This window comes from Leuresthes tenuis, unplaced genomic scaffold, assembly GCF_036924035.1.
Source record: "Leuresthes tenuis unplaced genomic scaffold, fLeuTen1.0.hap1 SCAF_1, whole genome shotgun sequence".
NCBI classification, from domain to species: domain Eukaryota; kingdom Metazoa; phylum Chordata; class Actinopteri; order Atheriniformes; family Atherinopsidae; genus Leuresthes; species Leuresthes tenuis.
In genome coordinates, this window is record NW_027325355.1 from 17,288,033 (window position 1) to 17,309,668 (window position 21,636).

The following is a 21,636-nucleotide window of genomic DNA, read 5'->3' on the forward strand; positions in this document are numbered from 1 at the left end:
TATGCAGCTGGAGATTTGTTCTAAATGACAACCTGAGCTCACAAAATGATTTGTGGCAGACTGAACCACATATCTGTTGGCGCAGAACGTACAAAACAAGATGAATGTCAGTTGGTTGTTAGAACACTCGGCCAAAGTAGTTCCGTGGAGACGGATTTATTTCTCGGAAATCGTTTTTGGGCATCAATCGAGTCTGCGACAGGTTTTTAAAGAAAGATTTTTAATTGTCATCTCAAACATCTGCAGCAAACACCTTTCACAGTGGGACGTCGGTCCTGTGCAACAACGTTCTCTCACAGAGACAAAGGCATCTTCGGGTAGAAAAGCTTTTTGGCTTTTTACATTTACATGTGAAAACCTGCTGCAGGCCTGAAACCAGACACAGCCTTTTCTTTTCTTTCCTTTTTTTGTTTGTTGAAAGGATTATGAAACCATTTTGAATGCGAGTGCTCTGTGACAGAGTTTATGATAAATATTAAGCACACAATAAATAGTGCTCTACGTGAAACAGTTTTTTTACAGTCGTGATTTCCAAGCTCTCTCGGCTTGAAACAAACAAACAAAAAAACAAAACAGTGTAGTGTGATTGTTTGGCCCGGCCGTCCGAGGCCACACTGAAGCAGCGGTCTCTCTCTGTAGATCGGGTCCCCTCCCCAGCTGGAGTGGATCAGTGCAAACACCAGAGGCCGGACCTGCACTGCAAAAGCCCAGGCGCTCTCTAAAGTCTTCGAGCAACGCGGCGAGTCGTCCTCTCTGAGCTCACAGAGCCGTTTCAAAGATGACCAGGTTGCCGTCTGCCGTTTCCGCCTGTCCGTTTGAAATGTTGGGACGACTTCCGCTGTTGTAAGCCTGAGGGGAGGAATTAAAAGTCATTTTGACCCCCCAAAAAAACGCCTTTCAGATCATTTGTGTTCCGAGCGTCCAACTCACTTGTTTAGCTGCCTCTAGTAGTGCGGCCGCCTCCTGTTTGCCCGTCTGCTGCACCATCTTGTAGAAGATGCCGCCCGGTTCCTGCAGTAGTGTGTAGGGCTCGTCGTAAGCCTGGACCCTCCCTGCATCGAGAACCTGGAATAGAAACCGTCTTCGGTTATCGTTTGTCATCATGGAGGAAGGGACGTTCTTTACTGCTGACTGCAGATTCTTTGGAAAAACTGAATAACTTTTCTTGTTCCAAGAGACAATCAGGAAAACGCCACCACCTGAGACCTTATTTTGATCTGAAGTCGCCTCCTTGCAGCAATAATCCACCAACAGCCCGACACGTAAAAGATTGTCCTCCCTGGTTTATTGTTGGTGGTCTGAGGAGGGTTTCACGTGTGATGCAGGCGGGGCGGCGGCGTCTCCTGCCACTACTCTGCCACTCATTAACACGCGGGTCACAGAGAAACCTTGCCGTGTGCGATGGCGGTTTACGCAACGCGTCTTCTGTGGAGACTGGATGTACTCCAAGCTTTTTCTTGTACCTATTTCTTTGAAAACTGCAGCAGTTCTCTGAAAGCTGTGGATGATCCACGTCTGCATTAGCATAATTCAGCGCCAGGGGCACCGACTGATTTAAGAAAACAACCACAGATGAACGCGGAGGTTAAATATGGGAATGCCTCACTGACACTGATCCACTCCTTTCTCTGATGACTGATCCAGTTCATTCCTGTGATTTGTAGTCGAGTCCGCTATGAAAAGTAGTTTTGATACCTCACATCAACTGCATTCCTTTCTTTGGAACCTCTTCAAGAAATCATCTGCTGACTCACCATCTAATCCTGCCAAGTTGCTCTGGTGCACCTCATCAAAACAGATAACCTACTGTTACCTTTTATCAAATGCTTTAGTTGAGGATTGAGCGGTTAGAATCTAACCACACTCAGTCTAAGCTGTGATGTGGATCTGCAACACAACTCTACAAAAAGTATTTGACATACGAATAACTTTCATCGAACCTTGACTGCACACCGTAGCCCGAACCCGGACCACAGAGTCGATGCTCTGCTTCTTTAGGACCAGACTTTGGTCCCCATTAGTTCAAATTAAAGCCCAGTTCTCAGGAGTTCAAAAACACAAACTTTTGACTCTGAACCTGACAGGAACACCGACCCGGGGGATTAACAGCAGCCCTTCTTGCATATCGGTTGTGGCTCTTAAGCAAAAGCAGCTGTTACGCTTTGGTAATTCACACGTGCCAAACGGAGGCGGATCGGCCCCTCATCAATGTGTGCTTAAAAGGCCTGAAGATGCTAGAGATTTTAAATGTTACCCCATTGTAGCAGAATAAAAAAATAAAATCTATAAAAAAATGTCAAAATTCAGATTCCAGAGCACTGAGGGTGAGCATGCCAACCATCAAATAATAATTGAGTATGAGGGCTCACCAGGATGCGGTCGCTGTCTATGATGGTGTTGAGGCGATGAGCGATGGTGAGCACCGTACAGTCTCTGAACTTGTCCCGTATGGTTTTCTGGATCAGCTCGTCTGTCCTGCAGACGCAAGCCAAAACAAAGCGTTAGAAAAGAACAACGCCACCCGCTGATCCCGTAATGTTCTAGTTTTCTTCATTCTAAAGAGTAAACGTCCAATCTGAACAAAAGCGTCTTTTACCTGGGGTCCACGTTGGCTGTGGCCTCGTCGATGATGAGGATGCGGTTCTTCCTCAGGATGGCTCGGGCCAGACACACCAGCTGCCTCTGACCCACGCTGAAGTTGGAGCCGGACTCGGCCAGAACGGTCTCCAACTTTCCGGGCAGCTCCTCCACCACAGACTTCAGCTGCACCTGGATCAAACGTGACGGGCATCAGTGACGCAGACGGCCCTGGGCATCAAACCCGATGAACGCTACAGGTTAGTGGCCCTGACTGACCACAGCAGCGGGACAACTTTATTTTATTTACCACTGAGCTGCTGTTTAGCCTCATTTCAGTCCATGTCAGACAGATCAACAGATTATTTTCCTTCTTTAACAAGGCTTCTGCGTGTCACCAACCTCTTGCAGGGCGTTCCACAGCTCTTCATCTGTGTGTTGGTTAAAAGGGTCCATGTTCTTCCTCATGGTGCCTGTAAACAGCACCGGGTCCTAGTGTACAGAAAGCGTGCGTCACTCACTCGCACAGCGATTACAATAGCTGTAAACCTTTGAAACTACGAGAAGAGATGAGAGATAATGTGTACTGTCTACACATAAAAAAGAAAATGACCTTGACTGGCCTTGACTTACACATAAAGCACCTTTTGTTTCGCAAATAAATACGTTTGAATAAACTCTGTTGTCCTTTAAGCCTAAAATATAAAGCATCCTATTCTATCATTTCACTTGTTTATTGGATGGTGGTGTTGAATTTTGTGGGGGAGGGGGGTTACCACGGGACTTTCTTCTCCAGAACAAGGTCCTGTTTGTGTGTAAAACATTAAAATAGCCGCCTGTTGAGACTGTACATACTGAACATCAATAAATCCACTTCAAGCTGCTCACGAGTGATAAAAAAGCTTTAGTTCCTAACGGGTCACTCATCCTCACTTGAACCCTTGCAACTAGAAACAACCGCTTTCATCCAATGAGCTCACTCCCAGTGCTGTGTCCTCGGTTTATGCACCTGAGGAATGATGGACATCTTCTGGCGCAGGTCGTGGAGGCCGATCTCGGAGGTCACAACACCGTCGATGTAGATCTTTCCCTGAGGCTCTGCCAGGCGGAACAGAGCTGAGACGAGGGAGCTTTTCCCTGCACCCGTTCTTCCCACGATACCGACCTGAGGAACACATGGGAGAACGTCAGCTTCAGCTGCACATCATCTGCTACGCTGACCCTTCTAATCCAGTGCGCTAATCGGTGAAAGACGGACATGAGAAACAGACGGAAGTGGAATGAGGCAAAACAAAAGACGCCTGACCTTCTCTTTGGGCCGGAACATGGCTTTCATGTTCTGCAACACCATGGGGCCGTCGCTGCTGTAAGAAAAGTTGACCTGGTCAAAGGTCACCAGGCCTTTGCTCGGCCAATCGGGAGGAGGGCGCTTCTGGGTTTCCCAGGGTGCTTCACTCTCCAGCTCAGTGTACTCCACCACTCGCTCCACTGATGTCATCTGAGAACAGAGATGAATTTCACACAGCTGACAGAGCAGGCAAACAGAAGACGCTTTTTGTTTAGCTTCCACTAAGGACAACTTCTTCTACTGAATTACGACCACCAGCAACAAAGCCACCCCGCCACACTGAGGCCCGGTTTATTCACTTCAAATCAGAAACTAAACTGCTTCCCACTCTGTTTTTCTTCATTTTCCTTTTTTCTTCAGAAACCAAAGGAGACAATTCTGACAAATTTTCAGAAAAGCTGAATAAAATGCTTTTGGAAATGGTTGCATAGAGAGAGCTGGGCACACCGATCTTATATTATCATGTTATTTCTAAGCTGCCGGGCTGCTGTAATCACTCTGGATTCTGCCGTTAATTCTATTGTACTTGGTAAATTGGCTCCGTATTCACCCTTTAACAACACAAGCTCTTCCTTCTTTCATTCTGTCTGACATAGTTTTACATTTCGCTTGTAATTTTGTGGCTCAGATGTAGAGAGATGAGCATTCGGGTCGCAACAGTGCAGCTCTATCTGTACACAGGTCTGTGTGGAGCAAGTGTGTGTGTGAGCTGTTCGCCAAAGACAAAGAAACGGGAGCCCAATGGGAGTTTTGGTGGATTCTGCACCTTCTTCCCGCCTCGCTGTCCATCCAGAAGGTGCAGAGAGTGAAAGTGGGTCAGAGCTGATGCACGTCTGATGTGGCAGCGGAGAGAGTTGGAACCAAATCCACTTGTCTGTGTGTGCAGACGAGCTGACGCAGGAATGTGCTGCTTTACACAATGGCACCGTTGGTGCTGTTTCAAAGCACGCACGGATGAGCTGCCTCTGTTTGATCAGTAAACAGGAAAAGGCGAAGGCAGGCAACAAGAGCATGTGAAGGGTGTATCCTTTACACCCCAGCGGTTTGAAAGGGAACTGCCACATCCGGCTGTTGGAATGTCAAAGTTAACACAATGAATTATTTGGATCTGTGCAGGCAGTAATTTCAGCCCCTGGAACGCCTGGAAAAAGGAATGTCTCTCCTCACACGTGCGCTTCAGTTGCAGATATGTCATGTGACGCCTTCCTGCTGGGTTGTGCTGAGCTGTGAGCGTTTATTTGATGTAGGTCCCATTCAAAAGCAGAAAGAAACGTTAGAAAATAAGTTGGAAGGGCTTCTCCGATTTGCTACTTTGATCTTTTGACCGGTGCTGAAACACGGCATTAACAGGCTCAGTTTTGATGTTAAATTGGACAGAAAACAACTACTGCTGCGTGGCTTAAAGTCAACACATTTTAGAAGCTACGGTGGAGACAACAAGACAAGCTGCAAGCCCCAACCTGTAAGGACCAGGTTCTCTCCAAACCTTTCCCTCTAAAATAGCAAAATAGAAGTGTGTGTCTCACCAAGTTCTCCACTTCTGCACTCTGCCTGACGCCCCACTGGAACATGCCCATCAGTGTGACCGCGTAGGACAGAGCCAAACCTACATCACCAGCATCCAGCTCTAAAAGGGGAAAAAAAACACCATTTATTAGTTATTTAATCAAAACTGACCAGCTTTTACTTTCGTGAGACTATTTCAAAGTGTGATACTCTGGCTCCCCCTAGTGCTGAAGAGGCAAGCCTCCAGGGGAGTAAAGTGCTCTTCCTTACGGTTTCTAAGCAACAGGCAGCCAAACGTGGTGATGGTGACAAAGATGGAGCAGATGCCATCAAGGCGGAAGGCAAACCAGCGAGAGGTGGTGAGGAACAGGAACCAGGCCCCTGTTCGGGATCAAAAAAGGTGTCATTAATGCTGCAGAAAGGCATCCGATTAAAAGCTGACAGCGGTGGAGAGCGCATCTGAACATGCTGAGGCTGAGGACAACCTGAGTGTAGGTCCTGATGGGCATCGAAGGCTTCCTGGAACCGCTCCTCAGCTCCGAAGGCTCGGATTGTCCACAAGCCCTGAAGGGATGAGGAGAGGTGGGAGAAGACCGGACTCCGAGCTGCAGGACAAAGAGAAGAAAATTGAAATGTTTTCCATCGGTGAGGGTGAATCACTGTTCCTGTATATTCACACGCTGTAACGCCGCCGGACACTCACTTGTGGACTCGAGACGCTTGACGTCTCTGGAGGTTCGCAGGAAGTAACGGCGTAGGAAGAGAAAAACGATCAGGAGGGGGACCACAGGAATGAGGATCCAGGGGATCACCGACGCTGCCACGGCGATAACCCCGAGAATCTGCAGGAACACCTGCTCAGAGACGGCAAAACCACAGTAAATGACGTGGGAAGAGTCTACAACGGGCAAGACAACGTGACTTCAACTCATGGCCTCGGATCCGAGGGAGGAGGTTTATCTCTCTTCTCTCGCAACTGTTTTATAGTGAGCAGAGATCACTCTTTAATTGTTCTGTAGATCATCTGCTGCTCTTTCGCAGCCGCCCTCACCTGAATGAAGTCCACAAAGGTCCACGGCATGTTCGCATCCAGCTGGCCGATGTCCTTTGAAAACCTGTTCAAGACCCTTCCTGAGGTGAGACAGGGAGACAATCGTTGGACGACATTTAATATTATGCTATTATCTACTCACCGAGAACAGTTTGGCGAAAGTCGGCCTCCTTCGGAAGCTATTTAGATAACTCGCAATCCATATAACGGAGTGAACGGGGCAAAGACGATGCAGCCTCTAAATAAGGCATTATCTGCCTTTATTTCACCAATACTTTAAGAAGAATGAATGAACGAACTATAGCTCTGTTAGCTCATAGGTGCTGTTATGTGGCAACTTGCGGCTATAGGAGAGCTAATGGAGGGATTTCTACACAGGCACTCTACTGGGACCACTTCATCCACACGCCCCCCTGGAACACAGTTTATTAACTCCTTGCTCTGTGACAGTCGGCTAAATTCACACAGAGTTTTAGTGCAACAGCTAGTTTTGTGCAACATGGCAGGATATCTATCAAATTTTGACAATGTGAACAACGACTTTGAGTAAGATGGACGTTCTTACCGGGGTGAATGAGCGGTGCTGCAGCCATGCGTGTGGATGAAGTGGTCCCAGTAGAGGTGTGTGTAGAATTCCCTCCGTTAGCTCTCCTATAGCTGCAAGTAGCCACATAACAATAGCTATGTGCTAACAGAGCCATAGTACGCGTTCGTTCATTCATTCGTCTTAAAGTATTGGTGAAATAAAGACAGATAATGCCTTATTTAGAGGCTGCATCGTCTTTGCCCCGTTCACTCTGTTATATGGATATACGCCGATCGCAAGTTATCTCAATAGCTTCCGAAGGACGCCGACTTTCGCCAAACTGTTCTCCGTGAGTAGATAAACGTATTTCATGCCAGAAATAAGGTCTAGGTTTACAAATACCGGAGTTCCCCTTTAAGAGTTTTTAGTTGTTTGCTTTACCGATTGGGTTGATGTCGAAGAAGCGCACTGGGGTCCGGAGGATGGCGTTGAACATGGTGTTGTGCAGGGACTGCGCACATCTCACCAGCACGTTGAAAAGGAGGAGATTCCTGGTGAAGCCAAAAAGGACGGTGGCCCCTGTCAAGCCTGTAAAACGCAGCAGAACACTCTACGAAACCGGACCGAGGGGGCGCACAGTAAGCAGTGAGGATATGCTGGGCTGAGTAATAACAGCAGGTTACCTCCATAGACACCCAGGTAGAAAGATAAATCCAGCTCCGCGGTGACGTTTGTTTCGGTCGTGCGGTTGTTGATGATTCGGGTTAGCTTTTCTTGCTCGTCAGCCCTGAGCAGTCAGAAATGGCATGAGGTTAGAAAACCAGCCCAAACTGAGATTTCTGAGAAAAATCGAGAATTGAGGGTGCATTTTTACCAGTAAGCCAGCCACCAGTCCACCATGATGTACGATACCTAGAAGATGGAAAAAACGTCTGTAAATTTAGCTTCTCCATCTTCAGATTGTTTTCTTTTTTTTCCAGAAGTGTCCTTTGCATACCTGAGCCAGGATGTTGACCAGTATGACGAAGAGCAGAAACAGAACGCTGGCTCCAGCTTTCAGGTACTTGACATACAGACTGACGCCAATTGTTCCCTCAGCTCGACTCTCCTCTGGAACTGTTTGGACTTTCTCTGCCTGCGAGAAAGATGTAGAAGATACTCAACCCAACTGTATCACTCCCTCTGCGTTTGACAAGATAATGCAGTCCAATAGATGAATTAAAGAGGAAAGATTTTGATTCATTTCGAGAATTCATCCTCTTAAATGTGATAAATGAACCTGGAAGGCTTAACCCGACCGAGTCGGATCAGAAGGGACTTAAACGCAGATGCGAGACAACGCTTCGTGAGGAGGACAAACAGAAGTGCAGTTCCCCTCCACACGGGAGCGCTTTCGAAACAAATATTGCGTTACATTAAAAAAAACGACGGAGCCACTGATATCAAAATAGGGAAGTTGAGACATTATTCAAAACAGCAGAATCATCTGTCTGATTGTCACACTGCTGTGGGTTCAAGTCAAGTGTCAATGCTTCAGTTGCTCCGCTCTGGGTTTAGCAACATGTGTGTGAAAGAGGAAGTCAGCCAGCTGTAGATTGCTGAGAGACTCTAAATACTTCGGTGATCTATTCTTAACTCTACACCAGAACCTCTCCCCTGTGTGTACAGAGTACTTGTTGTTACTGCTCTGCTCAGTAAGCTGCTTATAAAACCAGGTAAATATCTGCAAATATGCCGTGTGTGTGTGAAACCAAAGTGTACCACTAGAGGGCGAGATAACCCAGCAGTCACTGCCCTCCTTTACAGAAACTGGGGGAACATGTACCAACCGGCAGGTCCCCATCTTTGACTGAGTGGACAGAGGAGGTCTGGGAGCGCGTTGAATTCTCTGACAGAGTTCTGTTCCTGGCTGGGATGTCCTGGGGAGGCTGTTGCTGCTCCTCTTCTTCGTCCTTCTTCAGCATGGAGGTGAAGTCCAGCCCAGACCTCTGCAGCTCGGTGTACGTTCCCTTTGCCACCGTGTGACCCTGACATAAACACACACAGTCAGACACTCGGCACAGCTGCTGCTGTGTTTACAGACCGCTGCCAACAGCTAAACACCACCTCTGTATGTAAGCTCAAACTTCATCAGGTTTATGGCTTATACGTGCAACTAAACGGGGGTGCGCTGTATTGTCATGCTCATGGATTTATGCTGTTGACGGCCTTTTGTTAGCTTTCCGGTGTGGCCTGTTATTCTGGTTCTAAAGTACTGTATGTCTCTGTCTCCACAATAGTCACAAAATAGACCAAATAAATGCAGCCTGCAGTCATGACTCATCGCCAGGTAAAATATAAGCGTTTGACGCAACCCTAACCTGATCAACAGTTGTTTTTTTTTAAGCTTTGGACGTTCCACCTGAACATTTTCTGATCTTCCGGCCCTTTGCACAGCTCTACACGTGCAACAGGAGAATCTAACATTACCTTTACAACTAAAAGCTGAATTTAAAGTGCTCTGCAGAGCGAAGTCTCTTCCCGGTGGGATTCTAACGGGAACAAACCTCCTTGAGGACGAGGATCTGGTCAGCTGTCTGCAGGTACTGCAGCTGGTGGGTGACCAGGATGCGAGGCTTGTTCCTGAGCAGGCCGCAGATACACCTGATACGCACACAGTGACAAAGATTAAATATCTCGTTAGCTGTAACACACGGCTTAACAGTGACAAGGAAACTAATTCTCAGAAAATTAGATGGAGAACACAAAACACTGAAGCTGTTCCCTGTGATTTCTACATGCGTGCACGGCCCCCCTCTTCTACGCCCCAGCTGTTGTGTAATGAGTGGAAATCGAAGAGGAAACGTCCAACAGGAAGACAGCGTGGGACACGCACTATGTTCACCGCACACAAGTCTTTTCTTTGATCTTTGTAATATTTTGTCACATGGGGCACTTTAGATATTCACGACCCGTGTTAAACAATGAGTAAGGAAAAATAAAAAAATAAAAAATCCCGAACAGCCCCAATGCAGATCTCCACCCTGCTTATAACACGAATGTTCTCCCGCTGGGATCTGACTCGAATGGCTTTCCTGTTTGGAAGGTTTAGGGAATCTCTTGTTTGCTAAACCCGACGCTCTAAGTTCTCCATGTGAGAGGCAGGAAACGTAACTAAAGTCACTCACTGTTCAAAGAGGTGTCTCCCTACTTCAGCATCCACTGCACTCAGAGGGTCATCCAGGAGGTAAATGTCTGCATCCTGGTACACGGCTCTGAAAACAACATTTTCTGATTGGACTGCAGTCAGACTTCAACATGCGGCACACTGGCATTCTTTCACAGTAATTCCATCTGCATCAAGTTTATCAATTATGCTGCCTTTTAAAGGCGTTATGCACAATTACAGAGTTTTGTCTGTGAATATAACTAGAGAAGAAGGATCTGCTCTCCTTGTACACCTTGTACCTGGCCAGGTTGACGCGAGCTTTCTGTCCCCCGCTGAGCGTAGCTCCTCTGTCCCCGATCAGTGTCTGGTCACCATCTGGGAGCAGCTCCAGGTCCTGCACAGACGGGACCAAATTTAATGTACCGCTTCCAACTTAATCCCAAACTCTGACCTATGAGCTCTTCCACACGCATTCCCATATATTCCCATGTTCATTCCATGAGCAAAACCAAACAAAGAGAGGGGAATTCTTCAACTGAAATCTATTTAAAGAGCCTTTCACGATGTTTGGCAGATTATTACGGTTTAAAACAAACCGCTAAGACACTTTAAAGGTGCTTTAAAGTTGTTCATGTTCATCTACTTTATGCTCTGTAGAAAGCAACCCGAGTCTATCACTGATATAAATCTTTATGCCTCAATATGTCTGACCTGACAAAGAGACTAACCCTGATACATTATGTAAGTGAATATAAAACTTATGTAAGTTTGGTCGTGTCGAAGCATGAAGACGCGCTTTTATTTGGCTCATTTAGCAAAGTAACACCCCTCCAGAGTAACTCATTAGCTGCACATGTCTCCTTTAGCCTCTCCTCCAGTCCGCTCGGTCACTCTTTCACACCAGGGTCGAGAGGTTGAGCTTTAACTCAAGAGTTTTCAGTTCTCTTTGCCACGGTAACCCTAAAGACGCATGGCTGGCTTCGGTTCATTTGAATGAAGCAGAGTTTGGCAGGTTGCATTTGCTTTGTTACCCATTCACAGAGTGCACAGTGTATCTTTTAAATCATTAATTCAGCTGTTTAGCTCCATTCTATTAAAGCTCTCAGTCAGTTCTTGTCTTTCTCTACATGCATTGACTCAATCCTGCATCAGTTCACTTCTTAAGAGTGCTGCAAAGAGGATATTGTGAAACTGAGACGAATCTCACCCTTCTGAGTGCACAGGCTCTGATGACTCGCTCATACTTGCGGGGGTCCAGCTCTTTCCCAAATAGGATGTTGCTGCGAATGGTTCCAGGAAACACCCAGGGCTGCTGAGCGGCATAGGTCAGCTGACCTTTGACTTTCAGCACCCCTTTTTCAGATGGAAGCTCCCCCAGGATGGAGCTCAGTAAGGATGACTGGATGATGAACAGAATGAGAGGTTTGGCATCAGCTGCTGCATGAGGAATCTGCGCAAACCACCGAAATACTGAAATGAGCGCATCTCTGACCTTCCCGGCTCCCACTGGTCCAATCACAGCCAACAGCTGGTTTGAGTTGAGAGTGAAGGAGATGCTCTGCAGAGACGGCGCGTCCAAACTCTGATGGGAAAACACAATTGGGATTTTAAGGAAAATCTGGAAACCATGAATATCAATCTGTGAAAGTTTTACAGCGATCAGTCCCCGCAAGCAAAACAATGGTTTGGAAAAGGGAAAAGCATCGTGTCGGCCTTTCTACCAGCGAGTGCAAAGGATCTGACCTTGTCCCAGTAGCAGGTGAGGTCGTTGACCTCCACCGCAGTGTTCTTCTTCTCCTCCTGTGGCGGAGCGGCACTGATTTTTGAGATCTCATCCAGCATCAGGAACTCCTTTCCCACCGAAAACAAATGGACTGTGTCAGTGACAAGTGAAAGGAATAGAGAAAAATGTGGGGAGGGGTTCGTGTTGGTTTATCTAGGTTTTAGGTGCACGTAAATCTGATTCCATTTTTGGGCGTGAAGAAATAGGGGGGGGGGGGGACAGCAAAGCTGAGACTGAACGATAAGGGTGGCTGACAGCAGCACTTTTCTTTCACTAAATGCAAAGTCATGCTGACTTTTAAAGCCACAGGAACAGAGAATTACATGTTGTTCTCTTTTGGGGGGGGGTTTACAGCAGCAGTAAAGGATGATACGTGTTTGGGAGCTACTGTTGGTGGAGCGATTCAGTGACCTTAAACCAGCATTGAAGCTGTGCCAGTCCTATCTCCAATGCAGTTTATTGACTTGATGATCTTTTTGTGGGGGCATGTGCACTTTTAGCTTGACTGGCTAACCAGAAAAAAGCAAAGCTCCTCACCTGAATCCTTTTGATGCTGACACGGGTCTCGTACAGCTTCTCAACGGCACTGGGGAAGAAGAGGGTGACGGTGAGTCGCACCGCCGTGTACAGCGACACCGTCACAAACACGCGGCTGGCGGAAATGGTGTTTCCCAGCAGGACGTAGAGGGTGAAGGTGATGAAAACGATGATCTTGCTGGCACAGAAAAACGAGGCCATGTTGAGACCTCGTAGGTAGGAACTCTTCATGATCTTGGAGATCTCCTTCCTGGGATGACAGAGAGAGTTCAATCAGCAGCAGCAGCCAGAAATGACAGTAAGAAGGAGAGATAGATTTGAGGTCTTTGGCAGGATGCCAAACAGCAGGGATGCTTTTTTTTCCCTGAGGTTTCAAAAAATCACTTTAAAAAAATACCATTTCAAGTCTATCAAACTAGGTTATCGTCGGCATCTTTGGTGGATGAAATTGGAACAAATTGCATGTTTCTGTGACAGGCTGTTTGGAGCAAATTGACAGAAAATGAAATGTCAGATTGGTTCCTTGCTAAGCTGTCTGTTCCGGCTTCGGCACACTGGTTCGTCCCTCGAGTTAGACGTCTAGTTTTTTGTTTCTCACACAGAACTGTGTGAGGGTTCTTTGTGAGTTTCATTTCCAAGTAGTTCTCAGACAGAACAGACATGGGCATGTACAGAAAGCAAGAAGGAAGCGCCGCAAGAAGGAAGAGCTGCAAGAAGGAAGCGCTACAAGAAATGCTGCGACATTTTCAGGATATCACCGATGGAGAGAAGCCCGCCGAGTGTGAGAATGCGTTCAGGTTTTTACCTTCTGACCTCAGAGACCAGAGCAGCGAAGGGTTTCTCCCAGGCGTACATCTTGATGATCCTAATTCCAGACACCACCTCGTTCATTGTGCGGATTCTGTTGTCGGAGAGCGCGGCCGTCTTACTCCTGGAAAGAAGAGAGCAAAATTGTACCCACACTTTTTGAAAATACCTTCGTCTTCACTGTATCTCCTTTAAGATTTCTGCAGTCATGCAACCGAATCTCATCTTCGTCCTTCTCTGGTGACATTCAGCACGGTTGGGACAAGCTAAAGTCACAGCTCGACTTATTTACAGCCATTTTGTTGGACCCTGTCTCCAGTATACATGCACAGGAGCGTGTTCAAGCTAATTTCAGTCCGTACCGCTTGTAGTGGAAATGTGCTCACTGTGTGTTTTACCTGAACTTAGAGAAGAGTCTGCCGAACATGGTTTGGGTAGGCATAAGGAACATAAGGACCACCATTCCCGCCAAGCAGGAGGGACCGATCTCCATCCACAGCAACCCCACAACAACAGCTGCCTGAAGGGGCCCCACCCACAGGAAGTGCAGGAAAATAGTCACCTATGAGAAGAACTCTGAGTGAGTAAGAGGTGCCGTCTGGAGCACAGTGATCACAAAGTTTCCTCTGAAGATAACATATCTCCTTATGCATTTTTTACAGGAAACGTATGTGGCGGACAGTTACTTCCAACATATAAGATCGAAAACCCTGTAAGACAGCAGGACATGTTGCAATTACCATCCCGCTGCCGAGAAACTGAACTCCCTCCAGAAACTTGGCCTTTCACAGCAGGCTCTGACCCGCTGATTAAACTGAAACCCAACATTCCGAGGAGACAAACAGGATTTGGTGCTCAGAGTGTAATTAAGCCTGAACCTCATGCTAGGAAAGAGATTTGCCAGAGTTTCTCTAAGAAATACAGCCAGGACGGTGCTGACAAGAGAGGCTTTTAGAAGACTAAGAAGGCATAAAACCAAAAGTTATTACACTCAGCACAGCCATATGAATGCCAACGCTTCATAAGTGACTTAGAAACTCAGAGCTTAAGTTGACCTGGCCAGAACACTGTGCCTGATCCTGTAAAGTCTTTCTGTCAGTTCGAAAATAATTGGAAATATTATCAGAGAACCAGCTTCATCTTAATTAAGTTAACTAAAACTAAGCTTTGGTTCTTGGTAATACTTATCTTTTTATACTGCAATATGTTGCAGTGATATGAAGAAAAAAAAGGTTTTATGTAACAGGAACTGAGGCGTTAAGCAGTAGCCAGGTGCCGCGAATCAATCACACTCTGTGAGTTGATCATCAGCGAGAGGGAGCGCCTCTATGAAAGCAGCTGTTTGCTGCTCTGGAGCATTCAGGCGTGTGTCAACACAATGCCGAGGAGGAAAGACAGCAGCAGTGATCTTCCAGAAGCAATTGTTGCTGCCCGTTAAATCTGGGAAGGGTTAGAAGGCCATTTCCAAACTATTTGGACTCCATAGTTCCACAGAGAGAAGGATCACTTCCTGATTTGTAAAACAAAACGTGATCCCTTTTCACACGACTGTGGGTGTCAGCAGAGGCTGTCGGAACACTTAAGACTCAGGTGGTTCAATGAAAAGCTCACAGAGGACATGGAATGATGGTGCGTTTGTTTTCTCATACATCATCGAACTTGTTGACGTCGTTGGAGAGCAGGTTGACGATCTGTCCTGTGGTGGTCTTTCCCATGGCTGAGCTGCTCAGACAGAGAGCCTAAGAATGAATAAAAAAAAAAAAAAAGGACCAGAAGCATAAGATGGAAAACAGCTCTCAAAGGGATTAGCTGACAGAAAGTGACAGGCTGTGCTGAGAATGCCTAAACTGTGTTCTCATGTGTACCTTCTTGTAGATCATGTGACACATGGCCACTCTGATCTTCATGCCTGCCCTCTGAACGTGGTAGAAGTAGAGGTGATGGAGCACTGCCAGGCCGATGGTGCAGATGGACAGCCCAGCTGCATATCCAAGCGACTCGTGAAGCGCCCTCTCATCGGCCTCCCCAACAATCTCGAAATACCGAATCATCTTGCCCAAGAAAACCGGCTGGATAACTTTAATGACCTCCTAATGAGCACAGCGGGAGGTGAGGAAGAGTGAGCATCATGACACAGCAAACACATGAATTACAGAATGCTCTGCGCAGGTGAACGTGTCGTTTTTAATAAACACGTCGTCACAGTCCGGTACAAACATGACTGAACTTCTCCTTTTAAAATGTCATGAATTCAAATGAATTCAAATGTCAAACTTGAGCACGGACCGAACTCTGACCTCAATGAGCGTAAACAGTCCCAGCACTGCGTAAGGTTTCCAGTAGCACTGGATGATGACTCTGGAGAGCCTCGGTTTCCGCAGCTCTTTGGCAGCCTTCTGGACCTCGTGATCCCAGTATCTGCGGCAGAAAGACGCAATGTTAGCTCGCTTCATTTTTTTGTTTCACAAATCATGGGACCCAGATGAGAGGCAGCTGTCAAGGAAGAGCGGAATCGAAGAGGCTTCCCTTTCATGTGACTGTAAGTCACGCCGAGCAGAGATTAGATTAGTGAAGTTTAAACACGTCCACAACCAGCAGGGCCTCTGTTGCCAATGACAACTCCAGTTAGGAGCTGCAGATGTAGGGATGTTTAGTTCTTGAACGCCTTGATGCAGTATTTCATAACCTTCAATAAGAGGGCATAAAAAAAGAAAACCACTCTTTCTAAAAATTGGATTTGTTCACTGCGCTTAAGGGAGACTGAAGCTAAAAGTCGCGACTGTTCCAACACTAAAAAGGCACGAGTGTGAACCTGTTTCGAATGTCTTTGTTGGGTTCGCAATGACGTGAAAATACATTTTAATGCACCGTTGGTGTTTGATAGCGGCTGACTCCTTGTCCTTTACCTGCAGACGACTGCAAAGACGAGCCTCTGTGAAAACATTTCAGTTGGTTTCACTAACCCGAGAGAACTCGAACAATGACTCATTAACTTCAGATTGGTTTTCCTGTTGGTCCTCATTGATTAAGTTGGACTTCAGAGTTTCAACAGCAACAGAGAGCAAACTGCAGGTGGGTTCTCAGATCTCAGGGGGCAAACCCACAAAAACCGACAGGTAAATGTTCCAAAACAGATTAAAAAACCACGGTAACGACCCGTGCTGGCGTCCTCTACGGTTCGCTGCTTCGCTCTGGCTTTGATGCATTGGCTTTTGGCAAGTCTAGCCGAAACAAAGACACATTCTACGATCTGCAGGAAGACATCTGCCATGCGGACAGGTACATCCAACCTGACCGGCAGACTACTCATTTCAAGTTTCATTCCATCCACCCAAGATGAATAAACGGAAGGTGAAACAGCAAAATAAGACAAACATCCGTAAACTATTTGGATAAAATGACAGAGAGATGCTGGTTATTTCAACTGGAAGCAACCAGATTATTCATGGATGATGAAACAAGGGGTGGAAGAAGATATAGCTCGATCCTGTTTAGCTCCATGGGATGACTGGCGGCCCACATCCGGAGGCTTTTTGCCCCTTTTCAACCATCCCGAGTTGGAGTCCTTTGCTGCATGTCTTCCCCTCTCTCTCTGTGCCAAATAAAGCCTTCAGAACAAAAAAGTTACACTTGTCCTATCTTGAGAAGAAGGTAAAAGGTGTGTTGACCTGCTGATGTTGCACAATAAAAGGACGTGTTTCAAGATCCAATAAAGATAATAATGCGCAGCGTCAGTATGACTAAGGTTTGCATTCAGCCAGTGTATTATATTTTCAGATATCATGAGAGATTCTTTTTGTTTCTGCAGGGAAACTTTATTTTTCATCTACGCATCCAAAATCTTTCCAAATACAAAAACAATCTAAAGTCACTGCTTTCCGACGGGTCAGACTGATATCTCGTTTCGACGTAACAAAGACTACTTTGTAAAATGCTACTTATATAAACGCTTTCAAACCGATTTAAATGGAGGAAAAACGCTCAAAAATCATGGATATCGCCGTGTGAAACACTCATCCGGTTCCAACACAGTGACATGACGACTCAAAGCTGCTTTATTACTTGTTCAAAGTAATAAAGCAGCTCGGAAGCCTTTTTTTTTTTTCTTTCTCCGTAGCCAATGTCAGAGCAAAGAGTGGCAAGATCTGAGCTGGTGAACTGAACTGATCCCTCCAATCAGAGGCACCTTCACCTGGCTTGTCTGACTTGTCAAAGCTAGTGTGTGACGTTGATATGGTTCGCAGCGGGGAAAATGTAGAGCGTTTAGAGATCATTTCAAAGGCTTTAATACCTCTGCAGGTCCCGTCCCAGACTCGCCGACTTGTCCTCCGCCAGCACTTCGAACATGTCATCTTCCTCTAGCCTGCGTTTGTAACCGATGCTGAATAAAGGATTCAACCACCTGCAGCAGTAAAGTGAAGAGGGAGACAAGAGCACAGAGCATCTATTCATTCAGCAGATCATCGGTTCGATGCAGTGCTGTTAAAAACCATGTCAAAGAGCTGTAAAAAAAGAGAAGAAAAACAAACAGAAACTGCCCTGCGGAGCCGAACGGGGCCGTAAATATCAAGTGACAAATGTGTGGTGACCCAGTACTTAAAACTGTGTTTGTCTCCCCCTCCCCACGAATAATCTCACACCCTGTCCGTCAAACTGTTTCAAAATCAAGGATTTCCTCACACAAATATAGGAATACGATGCCTCCTTTAATTCTGATCAGACTCTAAGCGGTGACTTATCTTAATTTACTGATAATTTCACTTCATGCGGTGGTTTTTGACTGTTTGCGGTTCTTTTGTCCTTTGGTTAAATGGTTAAACCTCCAAAAACTCCTCATGCATCATTCTCTTTGATGACACACGACACATTTAGACTGCTCCACGTGATCTCCTTTCATTACTAACTGAGTTAGTAATATAATAGTCAGCTCACTTCCATTCATTGTCTCTCCTTCCCAGATGAGGAAGTGTCCCTCCCACTTTCAAGACCTCTATTCAAGCACATCCTCCAGCAGCGGCGGCATGAAACTGCAGGTTTGCTTCATGCTTGGGTCCCCTGAGACAAGTTCGTTTGACGACTTGAACTTCCAAAAACAAACGTTAACACTCATTACTGGGGGGAGGTTCTGGTTCTCGGGCCAGTCCAACAGCCCATATAACTGCACGCCTTTTGTTACTACTGATGATGCAGAGATTTCACGTATCAGACACAGTCTGCAGGGTTTAGAAATGAAGACTGCAGTCCTCCAAGGAGGTGGTCTAGTGTTTCTTCACGGCTTACTGGAACACTTATGACACCATGTCATCCACCTGCGCTTCCCCCTGCTGTATTGGGTCAGATTTATTGTGCTTTCGTCACTAAATTGATTAGCCGGAAGCACACGGTCCCTACACTGCTATTACAACGGTATAACAACAGCAAACGAGGTCATTAGAAACGGTTCGTGTACAAACGGGGAATGTTTCAGACTCTCACATCTTCTACAACTTGTTTTGTAACGGACTGCTAATACACGTGTAAATGTAGTCACTCAGAAAAAAGCCCAAAAGCAGCACTTCTCCTACCAAGAGACTCACGCCAGCGCAAGTAAAGTTCACGGTTACCTTTTTGGCACGTTTTTACACACCTTACTAAGCTAACTATCTGGGGTCACCGTTTTATAATGTCGACTTACCAGAAAACTATCTTCGACCAAATGTTAGCCGACGCTGCCGGGTTAGTCTTGGTATTTCTCCGGACTTGTTCCATCGTAGCCGGCTCTCACAAGAGTGTTTCCCACCAACTTTCTCCACCTCTGAAATCTGCTGCACTCGGGTATGTAGTGTCACTTTGAAAGGTCCACATGTTACATGTGGTTGGCCACTCCAACTTGTCTTGTGTAATACAGTAAGAGATACCAGCAAGCAGTGAGGTGGAAAAAAAAAAAACAAAAAAAACAAAAAGACATTATCGGCTCCAACAAACCTGATTGGACGAAATAATTGCTGCTTCACGCCATTGGCTGAGTGGCTACGGTGCGTTCACGTGATCGGTTTATAAAATGAACCATAGGTGTTACATGTCTATGCAATTAACAGCGTCCAGATTGCAAGTGATTATCGTAAACTGATTTAAGACATATTGACCTTGATTTATTTGAAAAAAGAAAAGGGTTTGGGCGGAATACATTTTCAATAGATATTGCTACATTTATTTTGACGCATTTTATGTTAAAGTCTAAAGCTTTGTTGCCATTTATTTAAATAGTTCTCAGGAATAGTTCTCCAGGCTTCTTGAAGGACATCCCCAATCTCTTATTTAGATGTCGGCTGCCTTTTGTTCCATTCTCTGTCAAGATGCTCCCACACCGCTTCAGTAATGTTGAGGTCCGGGCTCTGGGGAGGATTCATCCCTCCATAAGACCTGTTGCCACTGATTATATGTCCACTTATTGTGCCATTTGGCATAGCTCAGCCTTTCTCCCTGTTCCCCTTCCCTAAGAATGGCTTATTGACAGCCACCCTTTCATGGAGACCATTTCTGATGAGGCTTCAGTGAACAGAAATGGACCATAGATGGGCCAGCTGAGTCTCCAGATGCATCTCTCAGGTCCTGTGTCAGCGCTTTGCTGGATCTTTTCCCATTTTTCAAGATCATCACTTTCAGATACTGTTCATATGCCGAATGTTGTACAATAATCACATGAAACGTTTTAGAAATGAGCAAAAAGGCTCATTATTTGCTCTTATTTATAGCCTCAATATACTTAAACATATTCTTTTTAATTTTTAACAAAACCTACCAATATAATCAAACCATCGCACTTTACTATAAGATGCATTAGGGTCAGTAAGTTTCATTTGAGTTATCAATAAAAGTGTTTTTACGATATATGATGTTGGTAAGAAGTTGTTACAGAAACTTAAAGTTTTATCAATGTGTCATTAAATAAATCACAGCTATCAATCAAGATTAAACTTTAACATTTCACACTTTTCCAAGTATTCCACGCTTACAACAACTCAGACTCATTTCCTGTAGGTCATTTGCGGGAATCTGCTTGTCATATCTACAAATTAAGTTCCTTATTGCTGTCCATCTGTGTTTACTTGACACACATGGCTCTGATCTGGCACAGTCATGCGTTCTCACTGACCGACTTTTGTCAAAACAAGGTGAAAATGTGTCTCAGTTTGTGAAGGGATAAAAAAGTGTGCCGACGCTGATAAGAAAGACCTAATTTGAAGCGGCCCAGAGTTTTCTAATCATAACTTTCAGTGGAAAATGAGTTCTGTTTACATGCTTTCTGCTCCCTTACAGAGCAGACATGTGCTGTACACACAAAAGGGGATGTCCTATAAATAAACAGCAGGCAGTGGATGAGAGATGCCCCCCGACTCTCTATAGGTGTTTCCTGTACTGACACTAACAAAAAAAAAAAAGGTGAAAGCAGACACCAACAAAAAAACACCTCAATTCTTTCCTCCCAGCATGGCATTCCCTTCGTCTTCCTACTCAAATTACACTTTTCATGGAAACTTTTTCATGAAACCCACTCACGTGCAGCCAAAGTAAACTAATAAACCAACACTGTCAATCTAATGATAACAGAGCACAGTGGTTGTGGCCCTAAACCTCTCACGATTTCCCCCTGTCGATGTTTGGCTAGCACTGGCTGGGAGAAAGGCCAAAGGAGAAAAGCCAGCAGGAGATTATTTAGGCGGCTGAAGTGAACCCAGTAACATTCATCTGCAGATCAGGACTCTTTTTCCCATGCTCTCATGGCTGTGTAATATGCCTGTAATATGCCTGCTTTATTCCTCTCAGGTTCTGTTCTCTTATGCAGGGAAGAGACGAGCAAGAAAGAAAACAACAAACCCGCTCAAACGTATAATTACAAATTGAATATTACACGGACTCAGACTTAGACATTAGTTGCTTTTTCACTCATCTACTTGTGTTTAAAGTTTTTTTTATTTTTTTTCTGTTTGTTTGTTAAGCCACTCAACACTGACCTATGAATCATTCAAACATAAAAAAAAAATCTCTCAGCATTCTGTCCCTAAACGCACCACTTTTTCCCATTTGGTAGCTGCATCTGTGAAAAAAGCCCTGACACAGGACCTGAGAGATGATCCATCTTCTGTTCACTGAAGCCTCATCAGAAATGGTCTCCAGGAAAGGGTGGATGTCAAGAAACTCTGTTATATTACGTTATATCCTAAACACTGTTAATGCCTCATATGCTGTGTATTTCCATTCAGGTTTACAGATGTAGCAAAAAAATAAATAAAATAGAAAGAAACAAGGGAAGGCTCGGGAAATTTGTGCATTCTGTATATACACACACAAAAATATTGTGTAATACAAATGT

General features: G+C 45.5%; 1 protein-coding gene across 1 annotated transcript; it reads right to left on the bottom strand.

The window, feature by feature from the left end:
- Positions 1–209: 209 nt before the first annotated feature.
- On the bottom strand, positions 210–19,191 carry LOC140305660 (ATP-binding cassette sub-family C member 4-like). Its single transcript, XM_072384654.1, has 31 exons — positions 18,958–19,191; positions 17,575–17,685; positions 15,581–15,701; positions 15,149–15,373; positions 14,933–15,022; positions 13,682–13,845; positions 13,282–13,407; positions 12,477–12,726; positions 11,900–12,007; positions 11,649–11,738; positions 11,364–11,555; positions 10,456–10,550; positions 10,176–10,262; positions 9,555–9,651; positions 8,838–9,035; positions 8,006–8,143; positions 7,883–7,920; positions 7,692–7,795; positions 7,450–7,596; positions 6,483–6,562; positions 6,135–6,285; positions 5,917–6,036; positions 5,702–5,812; positions 5,452–5,552; positions 3,884–4,075; positions 3,587–3,742; positions 2,980–3,069; positions 2,597–2,769; positions 2,370–2,475; positions 931–1,065; positions 210–849 (listed from the first exon to the last, which is right to left on the bottom strand). Exons 1-31 carry the CDS (start codon positions 19,029–19,031, stop codon positions 760–762), a joined length of 3,960 nt encoding a protein of 1,319 aa, XP_072240755.1. The 5' UTR covers positions 19,032–19,191; the 3' UTR covers positions 210–759.
- Between the last annotated feature and the right edge of the window lie 2,445 nt (positions 19,192–21,636).